General features: G+C 33.1%; 5 protein-coding genes and 1 long non-coding RNA gene across 11 annotated transcripts; 3 read left to right on the top strand and 3 right to left on the bottom strand.

Annotated features, from left to right (window-relative positions):
• The first annotated feature begins 543 nt into the window (after window positions 1-543).
• LOC105229348 (coiled-coil and C2 domain-containing protein 1-like) lies at window positions 544-4,366 on the top strand. 3 transcript variants are annotated; one of them, XM_049461440.1, is made up of 7 exons: window positions 544-724; window positions 902-2,491; window positions 2,548-2,699; window positions 2,765-3,044; window positions 3,100-3,251; window positions 3,387-3,525; window positions 3,731-4,366. In XM_049461440.1, the coding sequence occupies exons 2-7, from the start codon at window positions 956-958 to the stop codon at window positions 3,848-3,850; spliced, it is 2,379 nt and encodes a 792-aa protein (XP_049317397.1). In that variant the 5' UTR covers window positions 544-724; window positions 902-955; the 3' UTR covers window positions 3,851-4,366. The 3 variants fall into 3 exon arrangements, with proteins under 3 accessions (XP_049317397.1, XP_011207891.2, XP_011207892.2); XM_011209589.4 differs by having other exon boundaries at window positions 545-813; XM_011209590.4 differs by having other exon boundaries at window positions 549-813; window positions 3,435-3,525.
• Window positions 4,334-7,238, bottom strand: LOC105229345 (alpha-L-iduronidase). Of its 3 annotated transcripts, XM_049461441.1 has the most exons (7): window positions 7,114-7,238; window positions 6,941-7,057; window positions 6,342-6,834; window positions 6,187-6,282; window positions 5,815-6,118; window positions 4,598-5,535; window positions 4,334-4,530 (listed from the first exon to the last, which is right to left on the bottom strand). In XM_049461441.1, the coding sequence occupies exons 3-7, from the start codon at window positions 6,796-6,798 to the stop codon at window positions 4,445-4,447; spliced, it is 1,881 nt and encodes a 626-aa protein (XP_049317398.1). In that variant the 5' UTR covers window positions 6,799-6,834; window positions 6,941-7,057; window positions 7,114-7,238; the 3' UTR covers window positions 4,334-4,444. The 3 variants fall into 3 exon arrangements, with proteins under 3 accessions (XP_049317398.1, XP_049317399.1, XP_049317400.1); XM_049461442.1 differs by lacking the exon at window positions 7,114-7,238 and having other exon boundaries at window positions 6,966-7,103; XM_049461443.1 differs by lacking the exon at window positions 7,114-7,238 and having other exon boundaries at window positions 4,598-4,878; window positions 4,936-5,535; window positions 6,342-7,030.
• Window positions 7,239-7,907: 669 nt separating this feature from the next.
• Window positions 7,908-9,528, top strand: LOC105229347 (gustatory and pheromone receptor 32a). 2 transcript variants are annotated; one of them, XM_019991446.3, is made up of 4 exons: window positions 7,908-8,948; window positions 9,016-9,078; window positions 9,138-9,227; window positions 9,288-9,528. In XM_019991446.3, the coding sequence occupies exons 1-4, from the start codon at window positions 7,908-7,910 to the stop codon at window positions 9,378-9,380; spliced, it is 1,287 nt and encodes a 428-aa protein (XP_019847005.1). In that variant the 3' UTR covers window positions 9,381-9,528. The 2 variants fall into 2 exon arrangements, 1 of the variants encoding a protein (XP_019847005.1); XR_007423511.1 differs by lacking the exon at window positions 9,288-9,528 and having other exon boundaries at window positions 7,908-8,964; window positions 9,138-9,183.
• On the bottom strand, window positions 9,396-14,036 carry LOC105229344 (endoplasmic reticulum transmembrane helix translocase). The gene is made up of 8 exons (XM_011209579.4): window positions 12,796-14,036; window positions 11,782-12,731; window positions 10,746-11,715; window positions 10,495-10,691; window positions 10,290-10,432; window positions 10,093-10,225; window positions 9,896-10,039; window positions 9,396-9,786 (listed from the first exon to the last, which is right to left on the bottom strand). The coding sequence occupies exons 1-8, from the start codon at window positions 13,787-13,789 to the stop codon at window positions 9,667-9,669; spliced, it is 3,651 nt and encodes a 1,216-aa protein (XP_011207881.2). The 5' UTR covers window positions 13,790-14,036; the 3' UTR covers window positions 9,396-9,666.
• Window positions 14,037-14,197: 161 nt separating this feature from the next.
• LOC105229343 (uncharacterized) lies at window positions 14,198-15,548 on the top strand. Its single transcript, XR_852713.2, has 5 exons — window positions 14,198-14,333; window positions 14,402-14,439; window positions 14,526-14,577; window positions 14,742-14,887; window positions 15,076-15,548. It is a non-coding gene; the product is annotated as an uncharacterized LOC105229343 (long non-coding RNA).
• Window positions 15,549-16,169: 621 nt separating this feature from the next.
• On the bottom strand, window positions 16,170-21,144 carry LOC105229342 (epidermal retinol dehydrogenase 2). Its single transcript, XM_011209578.4, has 4 exons — window positions 18,616-21,144; window positions 17,167-17,284; window positions 16,396-16,993; window positions 16,170-16,332 (listed from the first exon to the last, which is right to left on the bottom strand). The coding sequence occupies exons 1-4, from the start codon at window positions 18,784-18,786 to the stop codon at window positions 16,230-16,232; spliced, it is 990 nt and encodes a 329-aa protein (XP_011207880.1). The 5' UTR covers window positions 18,787-21,144; the 3' UTR covers window positions 16,170-16,229.
• Between the last annotated feature and the right edge of the window lie 70 nt (window positions 21,145-21,214).

The raw sequence follows: 21,214 nt of genomic DNA, 5'->3' as shown, positions 1-21,214 counted from the left end.
TTGTATGGCATACTAACTGTCAAATCTATTGCCATTACGGTTTCCAAATCTGTATGTGGGCATTTGTTATCATAACATAATCATTTGCGAAATAGAGTCGGGTAGGTAGGTTCGAGCTAATATAGCGCATGTTTTGAGCTCTTGAACAGTTTAAATTTTTATAAGGATGAACAAATTTATGTGGAAAATAAAAAAAAGTAGAAACATTTCTGGAAATAAAATATTTCATATTTAAAGACTTAAATAATCTTTATATAGCAATTAATTTAATATGAACAATGATATTTTGATTTTATTAAATTTAAAACTTTCATTTGGTATAATTCTTCTTCAAATTAACAGTATTAACTAAATATTAATTTAAAAAAAATGTTAAATTCAGTATTATGAAAATGTACTTATTATTTCTTACTTTATTTTTACATTGCTTGACTATTTTTTGACGAAATGCCTTTCCTTGCATGCGAACACGAGATATAACTTCTAGCAGGAGAGAACAGTGTGGTAATAAGAATGTTCAAATATGTTCAACGTTTTATGCTTTGTTACTTTGCGAAGAGAAAATACAAAAAACACGGTACAACATCAGCTGAGCCTTTAAAAGGCAGAGAACGTACGTTCTCTGTGTGAAGTTCTTCAAAACAAATAATAATAAGTAGACTGAAGAAAATAGTGACGGCATCTGTAGAATACTTTAAGTTTCTCAGTTTAAATTTCTTTACGAGTAAGTAATTAAAAGTTTAGCAATACCCAAATATGTTTTTACGTAAAAAATCGGAGACGAATAAAAGAAGAACTCAAGATTTATCACAGGTAAAATAAATCTTTTTGTAATATAATTATATTCAATTTACAAATTGAGTGAGTCATCAAAGCGATTCTTATGTTCCTACCCTCTTAGTTTGGCCTAACGGAAATTCCAGATGACTTCGATCCAGCGGGCGGTTATGTGGAAATGGATGAAAATGATAGTGATTTGGAAAATGAATTAGCTGAAATTACAAATGGAACGAGTAAAATTCACAAACCCAAAATTAAACGAGGACAGACTAATGATCTTGATAAAATGGTCGCTGAAAGTATGAGAGACATTGACAGCGAGGATGAAAATGACGCAGATTTGGAAAACGACACCGAACTTCTAAGTGAATTGAATAACATTTCAGAATTGGAAAAATGTGTTGATTTAGTTCCAGAAAGCCAACTCCCAGATACTACAGTTAGTGCTCCCAATGGAGAGCAAGATACTTTCTTGCCTACAACCAGCTCAGATATATTTCAGCTTATTCAGCAGCGTATCCTTATGTATAAATTGGCTGAAACGAGTGCTAAAGAAGCAGGAGAAAGTGCAAAGGTGCGAAGATTTGGTAGAGCACTTAAAACTTTATTGGAGCTACAACAAGCAGTCAATAAGGGTAAAGAAGTTAAATTAGAGGATATTCCACCAGAGGTAAACGTTAAGCCGCTGACTCAAAAGGATGACGACTCGACAAACAGGGAGCCTTCACGACCCGCACCACCTCCGCCATTTATTAAATCTGATATAGGAAAAGATTCAATTTCTCCTCCAGAAATGCCTTTAAATGAAAAATCAGATAAAACCATAAACTTGAATAAAATGAGAGAGCGGCAACACCAATATAAAACTGCGGCTCTCCAAGCAAAACATAATGGGGACACGAGCCTGGCAATTCAGTATCTCAAAGTCGTTAAAAAGTTTGATATGGTCATAAAAATGGCAGAAGACGGCCAGGAGGTAGATTTGAGTGATATGCCTCCGTCACCAGATCAGTTTTTGGACTTTTTATCCAAATTGCAAAAACAATCTGAAGAAGGCAATAAGGAACTTCCTACGCTACGTGAATCGTGTGAAAACCCAGACAATATTGGTATTAAAGATATCAGTAGCGTGTCGCTTACTATGGAAGAAGCTCTTCAACAACGGTTAGACAAGTATAAATCGGTACAAGATTTGGCAAATGCAGAAGGGAATTCTAGCAAAGCTCGAAGATTTGGTCGCATTGTGAAACAATATGAAGACGCGATTAAATTGTATAAAGCTGGAAAACCGGTAGCATATGAAGAATTGCCCGTTCCACCAGGATTTAGCCCGTTGCCTTCGGAACGTGCCTCCGCAATTAATTCCGATGATCCGGTAGATACTGTAGTACCCAAACATTCGGAAGCACCAAACGGTGAAACCAATTCAAATACAGGATCTTCAGAGAAAACACCAACATCACTTACTGCCCAAACATCGCCGCAAAAGCATGATCTAACTACCCGAACATCAGGGAATCAGCAAAAAAATAATTTAGCTGAGCAGCAGATGAAAGTTCTTCTTGAACGACAAGCTGAATTCAAAATTGCAGCAATAGAGGCAAAGAAAGCCGGAGAAATTGACCAGGCTAAGGAATACCTTAAGATATACAAAGGGTTTGATGCTTTGTTAAATGCGGCTAGTAGCGGTTTGCCAGTAGATCTTACTTCGGTATGCTACGGTAATATCTATACATGCAAAGTAAAGTATGCAAATATTTTTTTTAGTTGCCACTACCACCATCTCAACGTGACAATCTCGAAGCATCATTTGCTATTGTTAGTACAGAAGAATGTGACCCAGAAAATGAATTATCTGATATTGGTATTCGAATTGAGGAGCAATTAGCGAAACAATTAATGATGTGCAAAAATACTAGGTAAAAAATGTAGTAACTTTTGGAAACTATATGAAAAATAATTTACTTTTTTAAATATTCAATAGGGATCATCATAAAGCCATGGGAGATGTAGCCGGTATGAATCGTTTTGAAAACTTGGCACTGACCGTGCAGAAAGATTTGGACTTAGTGCGTTATTCGAAGCATAAAAACCTCAGTTTACCCAAATTTCACTATGAGAAGCGAAGCTTTAATATTGTGCACTGCAACACAGACCTTTCCGATAACGAATTGGAAATCATTGTTGTGCGTGGTCTCAACTATAATGTACCTAACCCAAAGGATGTAGATACTTATGTCAAAATTGAATTTCCTTTGGTGAATGTAAGTAAGTAAAATTACCTCTTTTTGTTATCTTTAACATATTCAATCTTTCCAGGATGAGACATTTAAAGCCAAAACCTCAGTAATTAAGAATAATGACAGTCCAGACTATGATCAACATTTCCAGATTGAAATCAATCGCGGAAACCGACAGTTCCAACGTATATTTAAGAGACACCATGTAAAATTTGAAGTATACTCTCGCGGGTAAGTTAAAAGTGTTTAGGTATAAAAAATAATAAAATAATACCTTGAATGCGAGTTAAACTAACTAATAACATTAAAAAAAAATGGAAAAAAATTTCATTATAAATAATGCTTCACGTATAAATAAATATACAGCATAGATTGTCGTGGACTAAGTCGTATACTGCCTATGTGTTGTTTCAGAGGCTTTCTGCGTTCAGATATACTCATAGGAACGGTTAATGTGAAATTACAGCCCATTGAAACGAAATGTGATATACACGATACTTTCAATGTAAGTCACGAAAACAAAATACTTATATTACACGTCGTTATGCGAAATTATTAAAAACATACGTACATATGTATACTATACAAATTGAAATGAAAATGTAAATTAATTGAAGGTATTATCAAATATGTACGTATGTATGTATATGTTTAAATACGTATACAAAGCTTGTAACAAATAACTTTCATTTATCTTCTGATTGTAACAGTTAATGGATGGCCGAAAAGCGGTTGGTGGTAAATTGGAAGTCAAATTACGTGTCCGAAACCCTATTCTCACAAAGCAAGTAGAGCATATTGAAGAGAAATGGTTGGTAGTGGATTCTTAGTTGGTCGGCCCTATGTATATTATAGAATAAATATTATTAAATGTGTTATTTATTTTCACTTATCTTTTATTATTGAATATTAAATGGTATACCTTGTACGGTTGCGGTTGTTAACTCGGCTATAATCGCGTAAGCGGTGTCTACGCCAATTAAGAAAATACCTTGTACGGCTTTGTTTCTTTAATATATAAAATAAGCATGTGTAAGATGAAAGTATATCCATATTGAGATCCACATGGTGTATAAAAAAGCATCCGAATCTTTAATTTATAAATAGTTTATGCCAATAAGCAGATATCCCGAAAGAATATGTGGAAGTATTTTAGTTGTTACTATTGAAATTTAAACCGAATACTTCTGTACTCCACGTTCCCTTTAATGAAAATGCTACAAAAATATATTAAAAAAGTTAAACTAACCTACACTGAAAATTTATACTTACGTACATTAACACAGTTCACCGTCGATAAAGTAGAAGTAATATTTAAATAAAATTAAGTTACATTATATTTTCGATTTGCTTTTTTTCTTTTCTTTTACAATTCTTACACTTTGTTTTTACTAAATGTATTATTTACAACTAAACAAATATATCTAGACACTCATTTCAATATATTCAATTGCATCGGAAAAATTGCTTTTTCTATTAAAGAAGTCAATGGCGCGGACCTTAAAGAATCCTAGAATAGAAATAAAGGTTGATATATAAATAACGTCACTAGTATAATTATTGACTTTCATGTTTACCGTTAACACAGGCATTAATAGGAGCATATTGAAATGATGGATAAGGCAAATGCCAGTTTTCACTTATAAAACTCCATTCCGCAGTCTGATTTACTTGAAACCAAACTTCATAGGTTTTGAGACAATTAGTGGTGTTAGCAGCTTCACGCCAAGAAATAAATATTTCGCCAATTGTTATTTTTGTAATTGTTGGTGCTTCGGGTTGCTTCAGCACGGGCGACAAATTAGAACAAACGCGAAATAATAAAATCCATGGAAGCTGTAAGCCACTAATATTTAAACTAAATTCAGGCATTAGTAACAAACCAGAAGCTTGTAATCGAGGGGTTTGAGCGTACCGCATCGCTGCACGCTCCATTGCGTCGGGAAAGGGTCTTGATCTAGCTTGAGTCCGCCAAATATATGCTGGATCTGTTTTTTTTTGTTCTAGTAATTCTACCACAAACGCGAAAGTCTCTACAGAGCCTGACTTAAAAGGTAATTGCCGATGAAGTGTGAAATTTTCCAGTTTTTCTGTATTCTCTCGAGGTAGAAGCAGCCAACTTACGTACAAGGGTTTATTACCGGTGGAACTTGTTTTTAAAAGCCATAATACATCGTTTGGACTACTCAATGCAATTACTTCAATATCGGCAGCAACTGGTGCTAGTTTCGAAAGCATACTCAAGGCTGCATATACGGGTTTTTGTATAAATTGTGAATGCACTGGTTGTGAGTTGTTCATTCGAAAATGTGCTAAAAGAGTTCGTTGTGCGAATTCAAATGGATGATAACTGATAAAAGCATTGTCGTGGCTGATTGTTTCAAGATATTTGAATTCTCTATAATTTAATTTAGCATGCCAGTGCAAAAATACAATGTACACGAGTTTAGTCGCATAACGAACATCCTCATAGAAATCCTGGGGGGTGGACCAACCAGTAATGGGATCCGCTTCACTTTAAATATAGAATACATATGTATCTATTTATTATTTTCTAATTGAACCGATTTAATAAGCGCATAGATACTTGTGTGTATATACATACATACATTTCATATGCATATTAGCATTATTCAAATTTTGTCTTTCAATTAATAACAAATGTTCTTCTTAGAAATGTACAAAGGTAACTTTTCGTGGTTTCTATGTTAATAAAATACCTTTGATGGCTATGTATGTGTGTATCTACATACAACGATGTGTATGTACAAAATCTCCCTTTTCAGAAACTTACTCATTTGATACTGGTAACATTTTAATATTATCATAGTTTGCATAAATGTTCTTTAATAATTTGCTAGATGCTTCTAAGACCTCTGTTGCAAGACCTTGACCTTTTCGATGATATGTGAGAACATTTATTGGACAATCATTTATTTGGTCGTTGCAGCTTTTAATTAACGACCAGCACAACGGATGATTCCTTTTGGATTTAAACAAACCTGCTGGTCCTCGCAGAGTTAAATCTAATGGCTTATTAGACATACGACCAGCTGATTTAATACCTTTTCGTAAGGCCATAGCGTATTCGATAAAACCTACTTATGAGAATATTTTTTTAAATTAATTTTTAGTATATTAAAACAATAGTTTTGAGTCGAACAACCTTCTACAGTAAAATTTAATATATTATAATTGTGTATGTCCGGTTCATTCCAGGTTTCAAACCGCCACTTAACAAGATTCTTAGCACCCAGTAAATCTGCAAAGTTAACTCATTTTTGTATTTTTAAAATATATATGTACATGTATTGTATATACTTAGATAGCGCTTAGTGACTTGATAGCTGAAGTCTTCCCAAATATCATTCATAATATCGGAATTGCTTATTAAAATACCATCCAGATCAGTCATAAATTCAATAACTGGATAAAGTCCTAAATCATTTAAGTTTAATATGAATTCATCTAGGTCGGAGAAGTCATAAACAGGCACTCCAGCCTGAGTATATTGTATAAATTTAACAAGTTCCAAGAGCCAATGGATGCGTATATGTGTTAATGCGCCAGTTGGTAGAGCTGCGAGGTGCATCAAATTCATTTGCACCGATTCAGAGAATAGACTAGATTTCAAACTCTCCCGTTTGATTTCTCCATATGGACAAAAGCCTGTGTTTGTCCAAAAACGGGGTAATTGGTAATACGGCTCATTAACAATGTGGCTGTTATTTTGCAGCGGAATGAGTGCTGCTAAATACATTACCAAAGAAGCAACCATATTTTCTATTGAATTTATTCCTTTTTACCGATTCATCTTATGAAATGCAATAAATATTATATATGTATGTATGTATGTATACATATGTATGTAAGTATGTCTACGCATACATAAAATAGTGCAGTATTTCGTCTTTCTTTACCTAAGTTAACAAATATAATTATTACCAAGTATTAAAATTGGTTCATATTATTCGCGATTGTCAAACGATTACACTCCTTAGCGAAACTAAGTAAACAAGTCACTCTAACTATGGCATCTAGAATTGAACGGAAATTTTAATACGAGCACGAAGTCATTAAAACACCACTTAACCTGATTAATAACAACATTAAATTTATTATATATCCCAATGTAATTGGTATCTACATATTCCTTGATTAATTTTTATTATACTGTATTTCCATCACAAGAATAAAAGTATGAGTGTAGTTGACATACATATGATATACATACGTATGTACGTTCATATGAATGTAGATACATGTGTACATATACATACATATGTAAGAATGTATGCACATCCAGTCAGCAATAAGAGTACGTATGCGAGAGATTTAAATTTTCTTTGTAATTTGTATTAATCAGTAAACATATGTACACACATATCAAATCTTTGAGATATACCTATTTACCTATTTACGAAAGAAGGTCTACATGCTATGTAAGTATGTATAATTTATTGTTCATGAGTTTGCAATAGTGGACATAAATTATAATTGGGAATCGTTTGAACTAAAAAAATGTAAAGGTATTACGCCAGTTTCTTATATTAGAAAAATAAATTTTACGTTTTATTTAATTATCCACATATGCATAGGTACATAAATGCATATTTTTATATCCGATATAACATTTTTACCTTTAATACTCGTACCTTTTGCATATTAAAAAGCACGAAAACAATATTAATTTGTTAAATGGGTTGCATTGCATAAAATCAATTACCGTTATTAGCTTTTAGTCACTATCTGTGATCTATGATTTTTGATAATCAATATATTCGAAAAATATTGTGAGTGAAATGTAATAAGTATACATTTGATCAAAATTCAAAGTTAAAAGTGTTTCAGTAGTTTTAGCAGCTACTACTAGTTAGGATTATTAATATGTCGTCCAACAAAGTGAAGCCATCGCCAATACAGCGCCACCATAATGGTTTAAATCAATTCTTGCGGCAGCCACCAACGCATAACTCTATTTTTAAGGACATGCGAATAACATTATGTGTTTTGAAGGCAACAGGTCTGTTACCTATCTACGAAGAGGTTTCTAGTTATGAAGTTGGACCACCTACAAAGCCAAAAATTTATTATTCATTTTTCATTCGAGGAGTTGTACAAACCTTCACTTTATTCAACCTTTATAACCTTGTAACGCCTGGATCAACTGGACAACTGTTTTACTCCTACAGTGATACCGATAATGTGAATAAATGGATTGAGTATTTATTGTGTATGTTATCTCATTCAGCGACTGTTATAATTTGTGGTAGAAATTCAAAACTGTTTATAAAAATCTTAAATGAAATATTGAAAGTGGATGAAGATGTCTTCGACCGATTCCGAGAAACTCTGAAAAATAAATGTGGATTCTCACTAAAGTACATTGTGGGCATATGTATTTGCCAATGGTATTTAATCGTATTACGCGTTTTAGCTGTTAAAGATACTCTTAACGTAAACTCATATATATTTCTATTTATCTACGCCGTGCAAAATGGCATGGCAACTATTTTCATTGTTTTTACGGCGGCTTTATTAAGAATCCTAAAGATGCGTTTCGCTCACATAAACACAACCCTTAAAGGTTATACGTATAGCGAGCAACATAAGCTACGACGTATACCAGGACGAGATAGGGATGTTATTACAATGGATTCTTTTCCTGAGGAATCTTTATTTATATACCGTCTGCACAATAAGTTGCTACGGATCTATCGTTCAATTAATGATTGTTGCAGCTTGATTTTGGTGGCATATATGGGTTATGCTTTCTACACTATTACCACTACTACCTATAACCTATTTGTTCAAATAACAACACAGCGCTTATCCTTTAATGTGTTACAAACGTGCTTTGTGTGGCTAGCAATGCATACTTGCGTCTTGGCATTACTGTCAAAAAATTGTGGACAAGCCACAGATGAGGTAAATATGTATATACGTAAGTATGTGACTAATTGCTTTGAATTTCGTATTTATTATTTCTCTATAGGCTAATGGTACTTCGCAAGTTTTGGCTCGTGTCTACGGGGCGTCTAAAGATCATCAAAATATAGTAAACAAAAAAAAAAAAGAATTTTCATTGAGCAAATAATAATTAAAGTTTAACTGTAGGTGGATAAGTTTTTAACAAAAAGTATTAAGCAAGAGGTGCAATTCACTGCTTACGGATTTTTCATAATTGATAACTCCACACTTTTCAAAGTAAAGTATTATAATAACAATAAATTTGTACAATTGTAGTCAATTAATATTTATTATTAGATCTTCTCAGCTGTAACAACTTACTTGGTTATTTTGATCCAGTTCAAACAATTGGAAGATTCAAAAATGGAAGATGACTGGAGTAAATTGTGAAAATATAACAAGTAATTCGTTTTCACTATTACCAAATTATTAAATACATATTTATTCAATCAGACACAATACAGCATTATAGCTCTTGAACGAATATTTCAAATTTCGAATTAAATGAAAATGTTAAAATTTTCACTGAAATATACGGTAATTGTGTAAATCTTAAATATTTTTCAAATTTTATTCATTTAATGTAAAGTTAAATAAATATTGTATATTTTGAAGCTTGAAGTCTTTGTTGCAAATAAAAGAATTACCTACATAATTTCTAGTTAGGCATTTTTATTTAGCAATCGACAAGTTTTGGTTTTCGTCTTGTTTCTCCAAAAAGGAATGAGCACATTCTATCCAGGGCAAAAGCAGCTAAAGTATCCGCCAGCAAAACAAGAACAAGCATTTTGCGAAACTAAGTTGTAAAAAAAGATTAATTGGCATATCGGAAAAAACAATGTTCATCAATTTTTATTATGCAAACCATTTTGATCAGTTATAGCAATATTATTGAATGTACTTACATCTTCGGGGAATGATACAATTTCAAAAGTTTCTGTAAGTTCAGATGAGATGTCCAAAGAAAGAAATAAAACTAAGCCTGTTGACACTAAAATGGATATCAGTAGTGGACGATTTTCCCGCAAACTCTCCATAAAAGGATGCCCCTGTTAAGATTTTAATTTTGAGTTGTATAACTAAGATTGCTACTTTTTTTTACCTTGTGGTTAACAGCGAAGGTAGACACTTGTAGAGCAAGACAAATTATGTAAACAGTGCTATTTATGATATTAGGTTGAAAAGTTTGCTTTTCTTCTGGATCCATATCTATATAGAGTTTCACTTTCCCTGTTCTTTTGCGTAACGATAACTACAACTTAGTAATGTTAACAGGTTAGTTAAAACAAATGAACTTACCTTTCAGGAGCACGCTCTGTTGCCTCTTGTGTTAAATAGTAAAGTGCGCCAAAATGTACGGCAAATTGGCAAAGTATCGTTGATACACTATAAAAGTTAAATATATTTGGCAATGGTGCAGTTTTCGATAGGTTCTTCAGCGGCTAATTATTTTAAAGGATGAGTGAATATTATTCGTTAAAGATTATTTGTTATAAATGTTTACCTTTGAACGTGTTATACATAAAAAACAAGCAGCTATAAAGAGACCCTGAAGAGTGGCTTGCATGTCACTAAATTTGACTCCGTCAATATACAAAACAGATTGGCAATAAGCAGATATGAGTGCGTTTAATGCTAATATTTTGAACATTTGTAGGGTAGTTACCAAGGTGCAACGTCCTTGTTTGATAATGTGATTTACTATTAGAAGGAAAGTATTAATAAAGCAGTTTCTATTCACTATGTACAACGTACCACATGCTATAGATGATGTCTTGCTTGTAAATGGCGCGGCTATACTAGCATCTCCCAATTTTACCACAGACGTTTCCTCATATATATCTTTAAGTTCAGATTGCAACCGCGCTTGTGTAGCATTTAAGTTTTCTCTCTGACGTAACATAGCACGATCACGCTGTGACACGGTAAGACGCTCCATCGTATTGGAGGCACCAGTTACAGTATTTCTTACGCCACTTAGGTTTCGAACATTTACAGCGGAATTACCAGATAAATATGCACCTGCATCAGAAAAAATTGATGCAGTTCCATTCGTGATATCACGCCTCTTTTTAGGTTTTATTGGTCCATTACTCAGCAGAGATACACCTACATGGGCATGTTTAAGGGCACCTACATCATTGGTACCATCACCACACATAAGTGTGTAATAACCTAGATGCTTCAAAGAAGTGATAACATATTCCTTTTGTTTAGGTGCAAAGCGTGCGCACACTGTAATATACGGTAATATTTTTAATAAATATAAATTTTCTTGTTCTCTGAGGTACTGTAAGCCTTCTCCAGTAATACATAGATCATTTCCACTCAGCAAAGCTTTCAACTCGTGTTTAAGATCAAAAACAGACTCTGTGTCAATTGAAACCCATTGCCATTCAATACACTTTTCATTGGTGCTTTCGTTACGAGTAAGAATTAGTAGTTTTTTACGTGTAAAACGTAATTCTTTGGCTACGTGACAAGCTGTAAGTGGGTTATCTCCAGTAATCATTACAACTTTGTGCGAAGCATGTATAAGTTCTTTGATTACAAATTTAGAATCGGGTTTTATAGGACATGATATTATAACAAAACCAGCAAAAGTCAAATCACTTTCTACATCCTCTCTTTTCAAATCTCGGACACGTTGCGCGTCCATTGGGCCGAACTTTTTTATACCCAACGCTAAAACTCGCGCACCCCGACGAGAATACTCAAGAAATGTCTGCAAATATCAAATATTATTTAGCATTTGAATATTATCAGAGGCGCAATCTGACCAAGCTCTTACCTTTTCATAATTCTTAGGGACTTCTTTTAACATTTTCTGAATAACTTCAGGGGCTCCCTTTACAGTGCCAATATAAACTTCATTGTTAAATGGTTCCAAATAGCTAGCTAATACTGACATCCTTTTTAATGCTGAAGAGAAATAATAACGATGAAAAATACGAAGAGGTTTTAATTTTCCTCGTTTTGGAATAACAGTGTCTTGTTTCGTTAAACTCCAATCGGCCGCGGTAAGCATTGCCTTCTCAAGTGGATCTCCAACCAAACCATCGTCAAGCATTACTAAGGCGTGGCATGTCGCGACAGCTTGTATTGTTATGTCTTCAGCTTTTTCCATTGGTACAACTACATAGTCATCTGTTAATCCCACTATCCCTTCAACCATCAAATTATCCGATGTAAGAGTTCCAGTCTTATCAAAACAACAAATTTCTACTTTTCCAGCAAAGGGAATACGGAATGGCTCGGTGCAAAACACAAAGAGTTTTGACAATTGCATAAGCGATGTATTCACTGCTAACGTTAATTCAATTGGTAAATCGGGTGGAATAATAGACGTCAATATTAGAGTGCACTCTAAGAATAATTTATAACGGCTTCGATCTGGATCCTCGGTGCCCTTAATCCACACATAAACAGCAGCTGCAACAGCAAATACCATAAGAAATAAGATGAAAGCAAAAGTCTCCAGATTATTTTCGGTTACGCGATTTACACCAAAGAGAATGGTTCTTAATAATTTTCCCTGAGATGTATTGAACCCAGTGCGTAATACGTAACCAATACAACCACTATCAGGGGCTCGCAATGCATCCTTTGTAGGAGCGGTGTGTTGAACAACTTTAGTTCCTCCAAAAAGAATGAACAATTTGCTTTCCCCTTCCATATCAAGTTCTTTATCCAAATGATCCAACGTTTCTAATGATTCTTTCATTTGAGGCACCGACTCCCCTAAATATAAAATGCTTACATTTACATATCCTTTTATAATATATATTTCTAGCTTTAAACTCACCCGTCAACATACTCTCATCAACTATACAATTACCACGAAGTAAGACGATGTCACAGGGAACCAAATTATCGTTTTGTGATCTAGTTATAGATACAATATCTCCTGGAACTAATTGATCAGAATTTATTTGTCTCCATTTATTTTGCCGCAGAGCATTTAGCACATATGGTTTATTCCCCATTTTTCTTATCTCGGACATATTATGAAGTTGTTGACCAACAAGAGTACACTCAAAAATTATCATCATAAATAGTGTAAATAATGAATAGTACCAATATTCGTCCAAACACCACAAAGCCACTGAGAATATTTGAAAAACAAAAAATGGTGCTGTGGCACGTTCAATGAATAATTCATAGAACTCTGGTACAACCATTTTCATTTCATTTAACCCATATAATTGTTCAGCTAATTTAACAGAGCTTTCAGTTTCGTGTCCACGACTGCGCGTATAATGTCGTAAGGTTTCGTGTACAGGAAAAGCTATTCCACGAAATGTTTTCCTTTCTTCATCCCAAACATATTTTGTTTTTTGAAAAATAAAATATAGCTGCTTATTACCGTTAGCTAATCTAATGCCGTTTATTTGAACTAATTGGGATGACCCATTGTTTGCTGTGGGTATGACTTTAGCTAAAACGCCTACCCCTGGTGTTTTAACATTGCGGCAATTAAGAAATGTAAGTACATGAACACTCCAATAGCAACAAAGTAAGGCTAAAATCTGAATGAAAGCGATTACAGCGACTGTGATAAGACCGGCTTCGTAGTGTACATCAACGCCGTAAATAAAAATCCAAGCATAAAATGCGCCCAAATATAAAATAACAAAAGGCATTACTATGCCGCTTAGGGCTATAGGGTTCCGAATATGTAAAGTCACACTTTGTACTAAATCATCAAGCGCAGATTTTTTATTTTGTTTGACGTTATTAGCACCTGATGTTCTCGCAACTACCTCCAAGTCAGGTTTTCCCTCATATTCGTGATCCATTACAATCTTTTAAATTCTCCTTATTCACTCCCTATTTTTGACTATTAATTGCGAGATGTTTCTTATTATATTAAAATGATTATTTTTTTTAATTTTCAAAGCGTCGCCACAATATAAATTATAATTCAGCCAGTGCCCTTTTGTTCTTTCCGATATGCTCTCGATTGTCATTTCTTAAAGACAGGCATGATATTATGACGTGTTCTGATGTTACCACGTTAAATGAATTAGTAGTTTTTTTCTTACTATTTACCAGTTCCACAGACAATTGTTTACTCGATAAATTTGTCATATTAAATATTGCTCCTGCTGATTGCTTGGTGTAAGTGGTTATCCGTAGTTATCAGAATTTTTATATTCTTCAGTAACGATTTTTACTACGATTTTATTTCGATGAAAAATTGTTTTCTCTAATTAGAGGATTACGTGTCTCATACAGTCTGATATGTACATTGTATAACCATAATCAGATATGTATGCCACATTTAATAAGTTTTTCCACGTGGTGCAAGTAGTTATGGTAGATGTAAAGTTATGTAGAAAAGTTAGTTCTCAATTTTTTTTATTAGATTAAGTACAAGCCATTATAATTTATTCAATTTTCTATTGCAGAATTGTGTGGCACCCTAAAACAATGGAAAATTTTAAAGGTAAGCAATACTTAAATGCGTTTTCAATTACTTTAATGAGGAAGTGTAGAGTATTAGTGTTTTCTGATATAATGTGTATGTTCTAGATTTTCTGGAGCTTTACCAATGTTCCGGCTCTACAATATTCTATCAATTTAGGTAAATATAAATTATTATTAAATGGGTTCTAGTGACTAGTGATGACAATATAATAGGGACATCTGAAAATTAATGTATGATTTATCAATTTCTGACTCGTAAAATTCCAGAGTTATATATTTAATTATATATTGCTTTCATTACCAAATACTTTTTGCTTGCAGGTGTTGGAATTTAAATTTCTGTGTAAAAGATGCCTAAAAAACCTGCGCCATATCGTAATATATGAAGTGTTAACATATCTAATTATGATGGTTTTTTACAAGAGCGTCTGAATACTACTGGGAAAATATGTATTGCAGACAAAATGGTAATTTTTTTTTGTTATATGAATTTGGATTTTTTTATATAGATTTTACTGATGAAATTTTATGATAGGGACATCTGAAAATTATTGGATGATTTATCAATACGAAAAAAACTGATATACAAAATTACAATACACAAAAAATGTTTTTATCAGCATTCTTAATATATATACTTTAATATTTTGTTTAGATTAATGTCATTGATTAACAAATCGTCAAGATCTAACAAGGCTTGCTAATTTCCATACCCGCATATGACGCAGTGTACGTCATAGAGAGACTGGATAAAATAGTCAAATTCTGAGTAATCGGAGGCGTCATAGTCTGATGGCAAGATTTGTGATGACAGAATATGAGATGTGCACGGAATAGTTACAAAAAGTGGAAAAACTTCAACATATACATATTATAAAGCTTTATTTTAACTTTGAAGGGTGAAATCGCAGAAAAATACCTCGAAAGTCAAATACATTAAAAGAATATGTATGGCAACTAAGGAACTTTGTATCTCATTAGCCCTATGCGAGAGAAAGCTATATTTAATGTCTAGTCGATCATAATAAAAATCTGTGTAATTAATGTAAGATTTCAACATTGTTTACTACCAGGGAATAGACCTGAAAAGTCCGTTAAGCGTTAAATAAAATTTTGATTTTTTAATAATGTGTTTTTCTTCAAAATTCTACCGTGGGCAAGAACAATAAGTATGATTTGAAAATATTCCCATTGATATGATAATAAAGCTGAAAACTTTAGAATTTCATGTAGTAAAATCACAGTACATAATTTACGACTACCAAAACTTCAATGCATTGAAAGAATCAACTTAGAAGCTAACACACATGCCGTTAAACTTATTAGCCCTATGCCTAAAGTAAAGAAGGCAGTGTCGATCATATGCACACAAATATTCCACTAGATTTGGTAATTGCGTTTGTATTTTCAGCCACTCTAATTTTTTCTTTATTAAACATACATAAATACCAAATAATTATAACATATGCTAATCGTGTATAGATTAAACATTCTTTAATTTACTAATGTTTTTTGTGCATCTGCGATGCTTTTGAAATATATGTAGAAAAAACATAAAAGCATTCATACTTATGTACATATACCTTTTCAACAAGCATTTTCAATAAAATAAAAATTTTTGTTGAAAAACTCCTTCGACTGCAAAGCAATAAATAGTAATAATCGACAGATGGCTGCTAACCATCCTTGCAAAAGGATCCTTAAACCATATTCGTATTTCGGTTTAACTTAGAGTTAAATAAATAAGAATTTTTAAAATGTTGATTTTAATTTAATTTACAACATAAATCGATTTATTCCGCCATTATCTTAACCTGCGGGAACTCTGCCCCGCCCTTGAAACATCATCATTGATTCTGGTCCACGGATAACTCTAGACATTAGTTCCCAGCACACTTTCGCAGGCAATAGACTGTTAAGAAGAGTGTACGTGGAATTTAAAAAAACATACTAGATTTTTTTTTGAATAGCTTACCATTTGAGTGGAGTAAGTACCCGTATAGTATGAGGTAGCACACACCATACTTCGTTCTTTCGGATAGCTTCAAGTATGCGGTCAGCAACATACTGTGGATGCAACATTGGAAACATTCGTGGTCGTACGCCTGAGAACATACCGGTGTTGATATAATAAGGACAAATCAATGTCATGTGTATGCCATCATATCCGTGTGTTTTTAAATCGGTTAATAGGCTTTCATGAAACCCAACGCAGGCAAATTTTGTTGCACTATAATCACTACAACCGTAAGTGCCTAACATGCCAGTCACTGAACCCACAGTCACAATGTGACCCCTGTTATTTTGCATCATTTGCGGAAGAAATGCTTTCACTGTCCAATAGTGGGAAATTATGTTAATGTTATATGTATTCTGTATAACACGATCAGGTAAATCCCAGAATGGGCGGCAGCAAACGACACCAGCATTATTGCATAGTATATCGATATTACCTATTTCGTTAATAGTTTGTGCCGCTCGCTCATACACTTGATCACGGTCAGATATATCAACTACATATCCTTTACAAGTATACCCATTTCGGGCGAGCAAATCTATGGTAGTTTTGATAGCTGATGAAAAAAGTGGATTTATTGTTTAAAAATTTGAATTTGTTTCGGTTACACGTTTAAGTTTTCCAATTAAAAATTTAAGCATTGTATCAGAATAATATTTATAATACTCCGAAAATTAGTGTTAACTAATACGAGTTTAAGAATACATTGACTAAGACATTTTCTCATACCTTCTTGGTTGATGTCCCATATGACCACACGAGCATTTTGTTTGGCAAAGTTCAGGGACAACAAGCGTCCTACTCCTCCTCCACCGCCGGTGATCAGTACTACTTGTCCTGAAACATTCTACAATTTGAACGGGAATGTAATTATGAATGTTTCCGAATATATATATAGTACATAATATTGCGAATATATTGATGTACAGTACAGTTGTAGTAAATATATATATATATATATACGTGTGTATACATATGTACGTAAAGTAGTATCAAATATTTAATCTTTATAATGCTAAATATAATATATAAATATGTGTATATGTATGCATAGCTAATTTCGATAATAAAAAGTGAAAGTTGTTAATACTACTTACTACCAGCTTTTTTGCTTTTATATGTATTGGAATATGAATATCAAAGCATTCATTGTAGCGATTGGCATTTCATAATTATGAGCTTGAAACTGTTTTTAAACTTTAAAAATCTATTTGCTCGGCAACAGTGTGCCGATATTATGGAATGTTTCAGACAAATTGGAAGAGGTTGCGGATTGTTTGACAGTTTTTCGGGTTACAAAGAATTTGCATTTTTATATTTTCATCTGTGTTTTAAGGGTCTTTCTCGAGTTTGAAAAACCTTTCACATCCATTTTTCTGTACTCAAATGCGTACATATATTTTTCATATCGGTTAATTTTTTGTTCTTATACCAGGAAAATAATTCGTTAAATGTTAGTTATTAAGAGCATCAAAAGTATTTTCATATTCAAAAGTATATACATATGTACATGTATTCTGCATTAAAAAATTTAAAGGTTTGTTCGCAACGTCAAATAGCGTTTTATAGAAAGTAAGCGCGACTGTAGGCTGATTTTGCTCATTTTTAAACCATAAGCCGTTAGGTGAAGGAAACACATTAGCGCTCTGCACAACATATTGCGAGTATAAAAATATGCATGCCGGGTACACAACTTAATATACAAAAGGCACTAAAAAATTGGTTTCCTCGGATACTTTTGGAATACTAATTGATTTTGAGCGTTTATATATGGATTATTTGCGTATTTCCTTCCATTTGTGGTATCCGCATTGATATTGACTCGGCACCGTCACTGTCATTATTTAGTATGCTAAATAACCAACATACGATTTGGTAAAGCATATTCATTCTCACAAAAATTCTCAGAAATTTCTATACGCGAACATTCGTGCAGAAGTCCTTAGGTGAAAAAGTTAATTTAGCTCACACTCTGTTGATTTTGAGCGAATTAATTAAAATCCCCTAGGAGCATACCAGCTTTCATTTACAGATTTTTCATATAAACTTTCCAAACTATTAATGTGTATCACTATTTAGCCTATATTAGATGTGTGACAAGTTTGTGGCTAAACTCTTCCGTGTATCATGGGTTGTATATACAATATTATGAATATTTTCTGTAAAGTTTATACACACCTTCATTTTCCTCAAATAATTTGGAAGTAGTGAATAATATATGGTTTGTGTGGTAAAAAAGATGGTTTTTACGAGAAACACGAGTAAATCCCAGATGAATTGCAGGATTGCGTAGAGAGGGTTATCCATGTGAAGAAGCCGCTGCTGAGGTGTGGAGCTAGCGCCAAACATTTCAATGCTTCTTTCCTTTAATTAGCCGCTTTAGTTTTGTATTCTATTAATTTAAAATTGCAACACCGGTTTTCGGGGTAAATTTTCGAAAAATCAATGAAGATTTTTAAAAATAGGTAAGGAGAGAAAATCTTTTGTTTGCACTTAAAGACACCTCAAACTATAAATCGTTTTATGTTACGTGGGTTGATATTGGCAATATTCAAGATTGCAAAAATGTGCTGTTTAGTATGGTTGTATCTAATAGTAAATTTCTCTTCAATGTTATCGAACTTATATACATATGTATGCTTGAAATGGGACGGCACTTTTAAATATTTATTTCCGCGACACTATGTGCGACGGCGTCAACATCTTAACAACGACTGAAGTTTAAATTTGGCTTCAAATGAAATTCAACGTCGAGTATCCACATTTAACGTAGCAGACCGACTTACATATTTATGTACATACGTGCGTACGGAGTTGTGCCGGCCGCTTAAAAGTGTATTTTTCGAATGATATAAGCACACTTGCACATGTACCCATAAGCACACGTGCATGTTTGAATGGAACAGTAACTAATCAAATTTTCGTGCGATTGTGGTCAATTAAAAATGTCGCAAACGTGGTCCATGTAACATTTTTTTGAATGAAAACAACTCATGCCGACATGGTCTCGACTTCTTGAGCCATATAAGCTCCACTAATCGGAGGGGTGCTGTAACTGTATCTGGTTTCTAAAAATTCGGATTAAAGCGATTTGATATGTATATGAATGTATAGGCACATACATATGTATGTACATTCAATTTATATAAACTTACTTCTGTAAGCACATACATATACATATGTACAAACATATACAGGTATGTACATATTATGTTTATGTGAGCGGTTTAAACGTACCGTTACTATCAAATGTAATATGTGCGCCTTTAAACGCAAATAACAAATAGTTTCACCTCTTCGTTTCGTGGATTTTCACTGCAAATTAGCACATCTACATACCTACCATAAAGACAAATAAGCGCAACTGAGTTGCAAACTAACGTTTTTCAATGTTGAGTGTGTTTTTACATGTGTATGTATAATACAGGGCAATCATCTAAAAACTGGTCTATGCTTCAAACAGCGATAACTTTACACTAATATCTAACTCCATTTTTATATTCCCTCAGAGGATAATAGTTTCGTTCACTTAACGATACTTTGTTATGCCTAAAATCAATCGAGATAGAGTTATATACTTATATATACATGATAAGGGTGACGAGACGAGTTGAATTCCCAGTGGCGGTACATGTACTCGTCTAAAAAAAGTACTATAACTAATTCACAAATTAAATTAAAATACAGTGCGGAAATAGATAAAATCGGTAGGTTACCACACTTTCTCCCCATATAAGCGTTTGTTGTTGAAAACTACAAAAGGTGTGATAAATCACTATATAAATACGTTAGAAGAATCGGTGTAAAAATTGGACAATAGGCGTGACATTGCCTACCTTTAGGTGAAATTCTATATCTCAAGTACTACTTGACCGATTTCTACCAAATTTTACATATTTACTTATATTAGTACTTAACATTGAAAATTGTTGAAATCGGACTACAACCATGTCTACATTTTTAAACTATAAATAAACAAATATCAAATTACAATTAGTTTTGTGTGTTATCGCCAACATATAAAAGATAATTTTAGAGTATTGATATGTATTCATCAGTAACCTATTTCTATCACCTAAAACTATTGACTATTGAGATTACACAGCTTTACGAGAACATAATTTTGGAAGTGTTTTAATAACATTTGTAGAGAGTTTTCGAAGCTTAGTACGGAACAGTTGAAAGGTGAAATACTTAATGATCCTCAAATACAGCGAATAGTGATAGATTTTATCAAACCCATGACTATTCTGCAAAGTGAATCTTAGAAAAGTTTAGTGTTGAGACTAGAAATTTTCCTAGGTAACCATAAATAACCAAATTACGAAAAATTGTGCAAAATATGATGAAAATTTTATAGAATCAAGGAGAAGATTGAAGTATTTAGTTAGACTATCGTCTGCAACTTTTTTATCGTCATACGCTCGCAAAACCAAAACAGCTAATTGGGAATGTAAGCATTGCAGTAAGTATTCTATAACGCCAAATTATACAATGTATCATTTTGCAATGTTGTTTTGTAGTTATAAAAACTGTGTCATACTGTATCGATACTTTGCAGTAGTACGTTTTCGAAGTGAGTCATATTTGGTATTACATGGACTTGAGTTCATTATCCTTCTTATGGTAGATATTTCTTCGACATGGCGACTAATTGCGATAACACAGAACATATATGCATATTCTTTGTTTTTCAAATTTCAATAGTTGCCTATCAAATTACTGTTTTGCATTTGAGCAGTTAAACATATCCCCACTGACACTTTTATTAACACAA

Source organism: Bactrocera dorsalis, unplaced genomic scaffold, assembly GCF_023373825.1.
Source record: "Bactrocera dorsalis isolate Fly_Bdor unplaced genomic scaffold, ASM2337382v1 BdCtg033, whole genome shotgun sequence".
Lineage (NCBI taxonomy): Eukaryota > Metazoa > Arthropoda > Insecta > Diptera > Tephritidae > Bactrocera > Bactrocera dorsalis.
This window is presented reverse-complemented; position numbering and strand designations above follow the sequence as displayed.

Coding starts and splice junctions, on each gene's coding strand:
- LOC105229344 (XM_011209579.4), bottom strand. CDS start 13,789: ATGGATCACGAATATGAGGGAAAACCTGACTTGGAGGTAGTTGCGAGA. Junction 10,692..10,745: donor GACATCATCTATAGCATGTG/GTACGTTGTACA, acceptor TCCTTCTAATAG/TAAATCACATTATCAAACAA. Junction 9,787..9,895: donor TTGTATCATTCCCCGAAGAT/GTAAGTACATTC, acceptor TTTACAACTTAG/TTTCGCAAAATGCTTGTTCT.
- LOC105229342 (XM_011209578.4), bottom strand. CDS start 18,786: ATGTTTGGCGCTAGCTCCACACCTCAGCAGCGGCTTCTTCACATGGAT. Junction 17,285..18,615: donor ATTATTTGAGGAAAATGAAG/GTGTGTATAAAC, acceptor TTCAAATTGTAG/AATGTTTCAGGACAAGTAGT. Junction 16,333..16,395: donor GTACTTACTCCACTCAAATG/GTAAGCTATTCA, acceptor TCTTCTTAACAG/TCTATTGCCTGCGAAAGTGT.
- LOC105229345 (XM_049461441.1), bottom strand. CDS start 6,798: ATGGTTGCTTCTTTGGTAATGTATTTAGCAGCACTCATTCCGCTGCAA. Junction 6,119..6,186: donor ATTAAATTTTACTGTAGAAG/GTTGTTCGACTC, acceptor TCTCATAAGTAG/GTTTTATCGAATACGCTATG. Junction 5,536..5,814: donor ATGTTACCAGTATCAAATGA/GTAAGTTTCTGA, acceptor CTATATTTAAAG/TGAAGCGGATCCCATTACTG.
- LOC105229348 (XM_011209589.4), top strand. CDS start 757: ATGTTTTTACGTAAAAAATCGGAGACGAATAAAAGAAGAACTCAAGAT. Junction 3,252..3,386: donor TTTGAAGTATACTCTCGCGG/GTAAGTTAAAAG, acceptor ATAAATATACAG/CATAGATTGTCGTGGACTAA. Junction 3,526..3,730: donor ATATACACGATACTTTCAAT/GTAAGTCACGAA, acceptor TGATTGTAACAG/TTAATGGATGGCCGAAAAGC.
- LOC105229347 (XM_019991446.3), top strand. CDS start 7,908: ATGTCGTCCAACAAAGTGAAGCCATCGCCAATACAGCGCCACCATAAT. Junction 8,949..9,015: donor GTGGACAAGCCACAGATGAG/GTAAATATGTAT, acceptor ATTTCTCTATAG/GCTAATGGTACTTCGCAAGT. Junction 9,228..9,287: donor ATAACTCCACACTTTTCAAA/GTAAAGTATTAT, acceptor ATTTATTATTAG/ATCTTCTCAGCTGTAACAAC.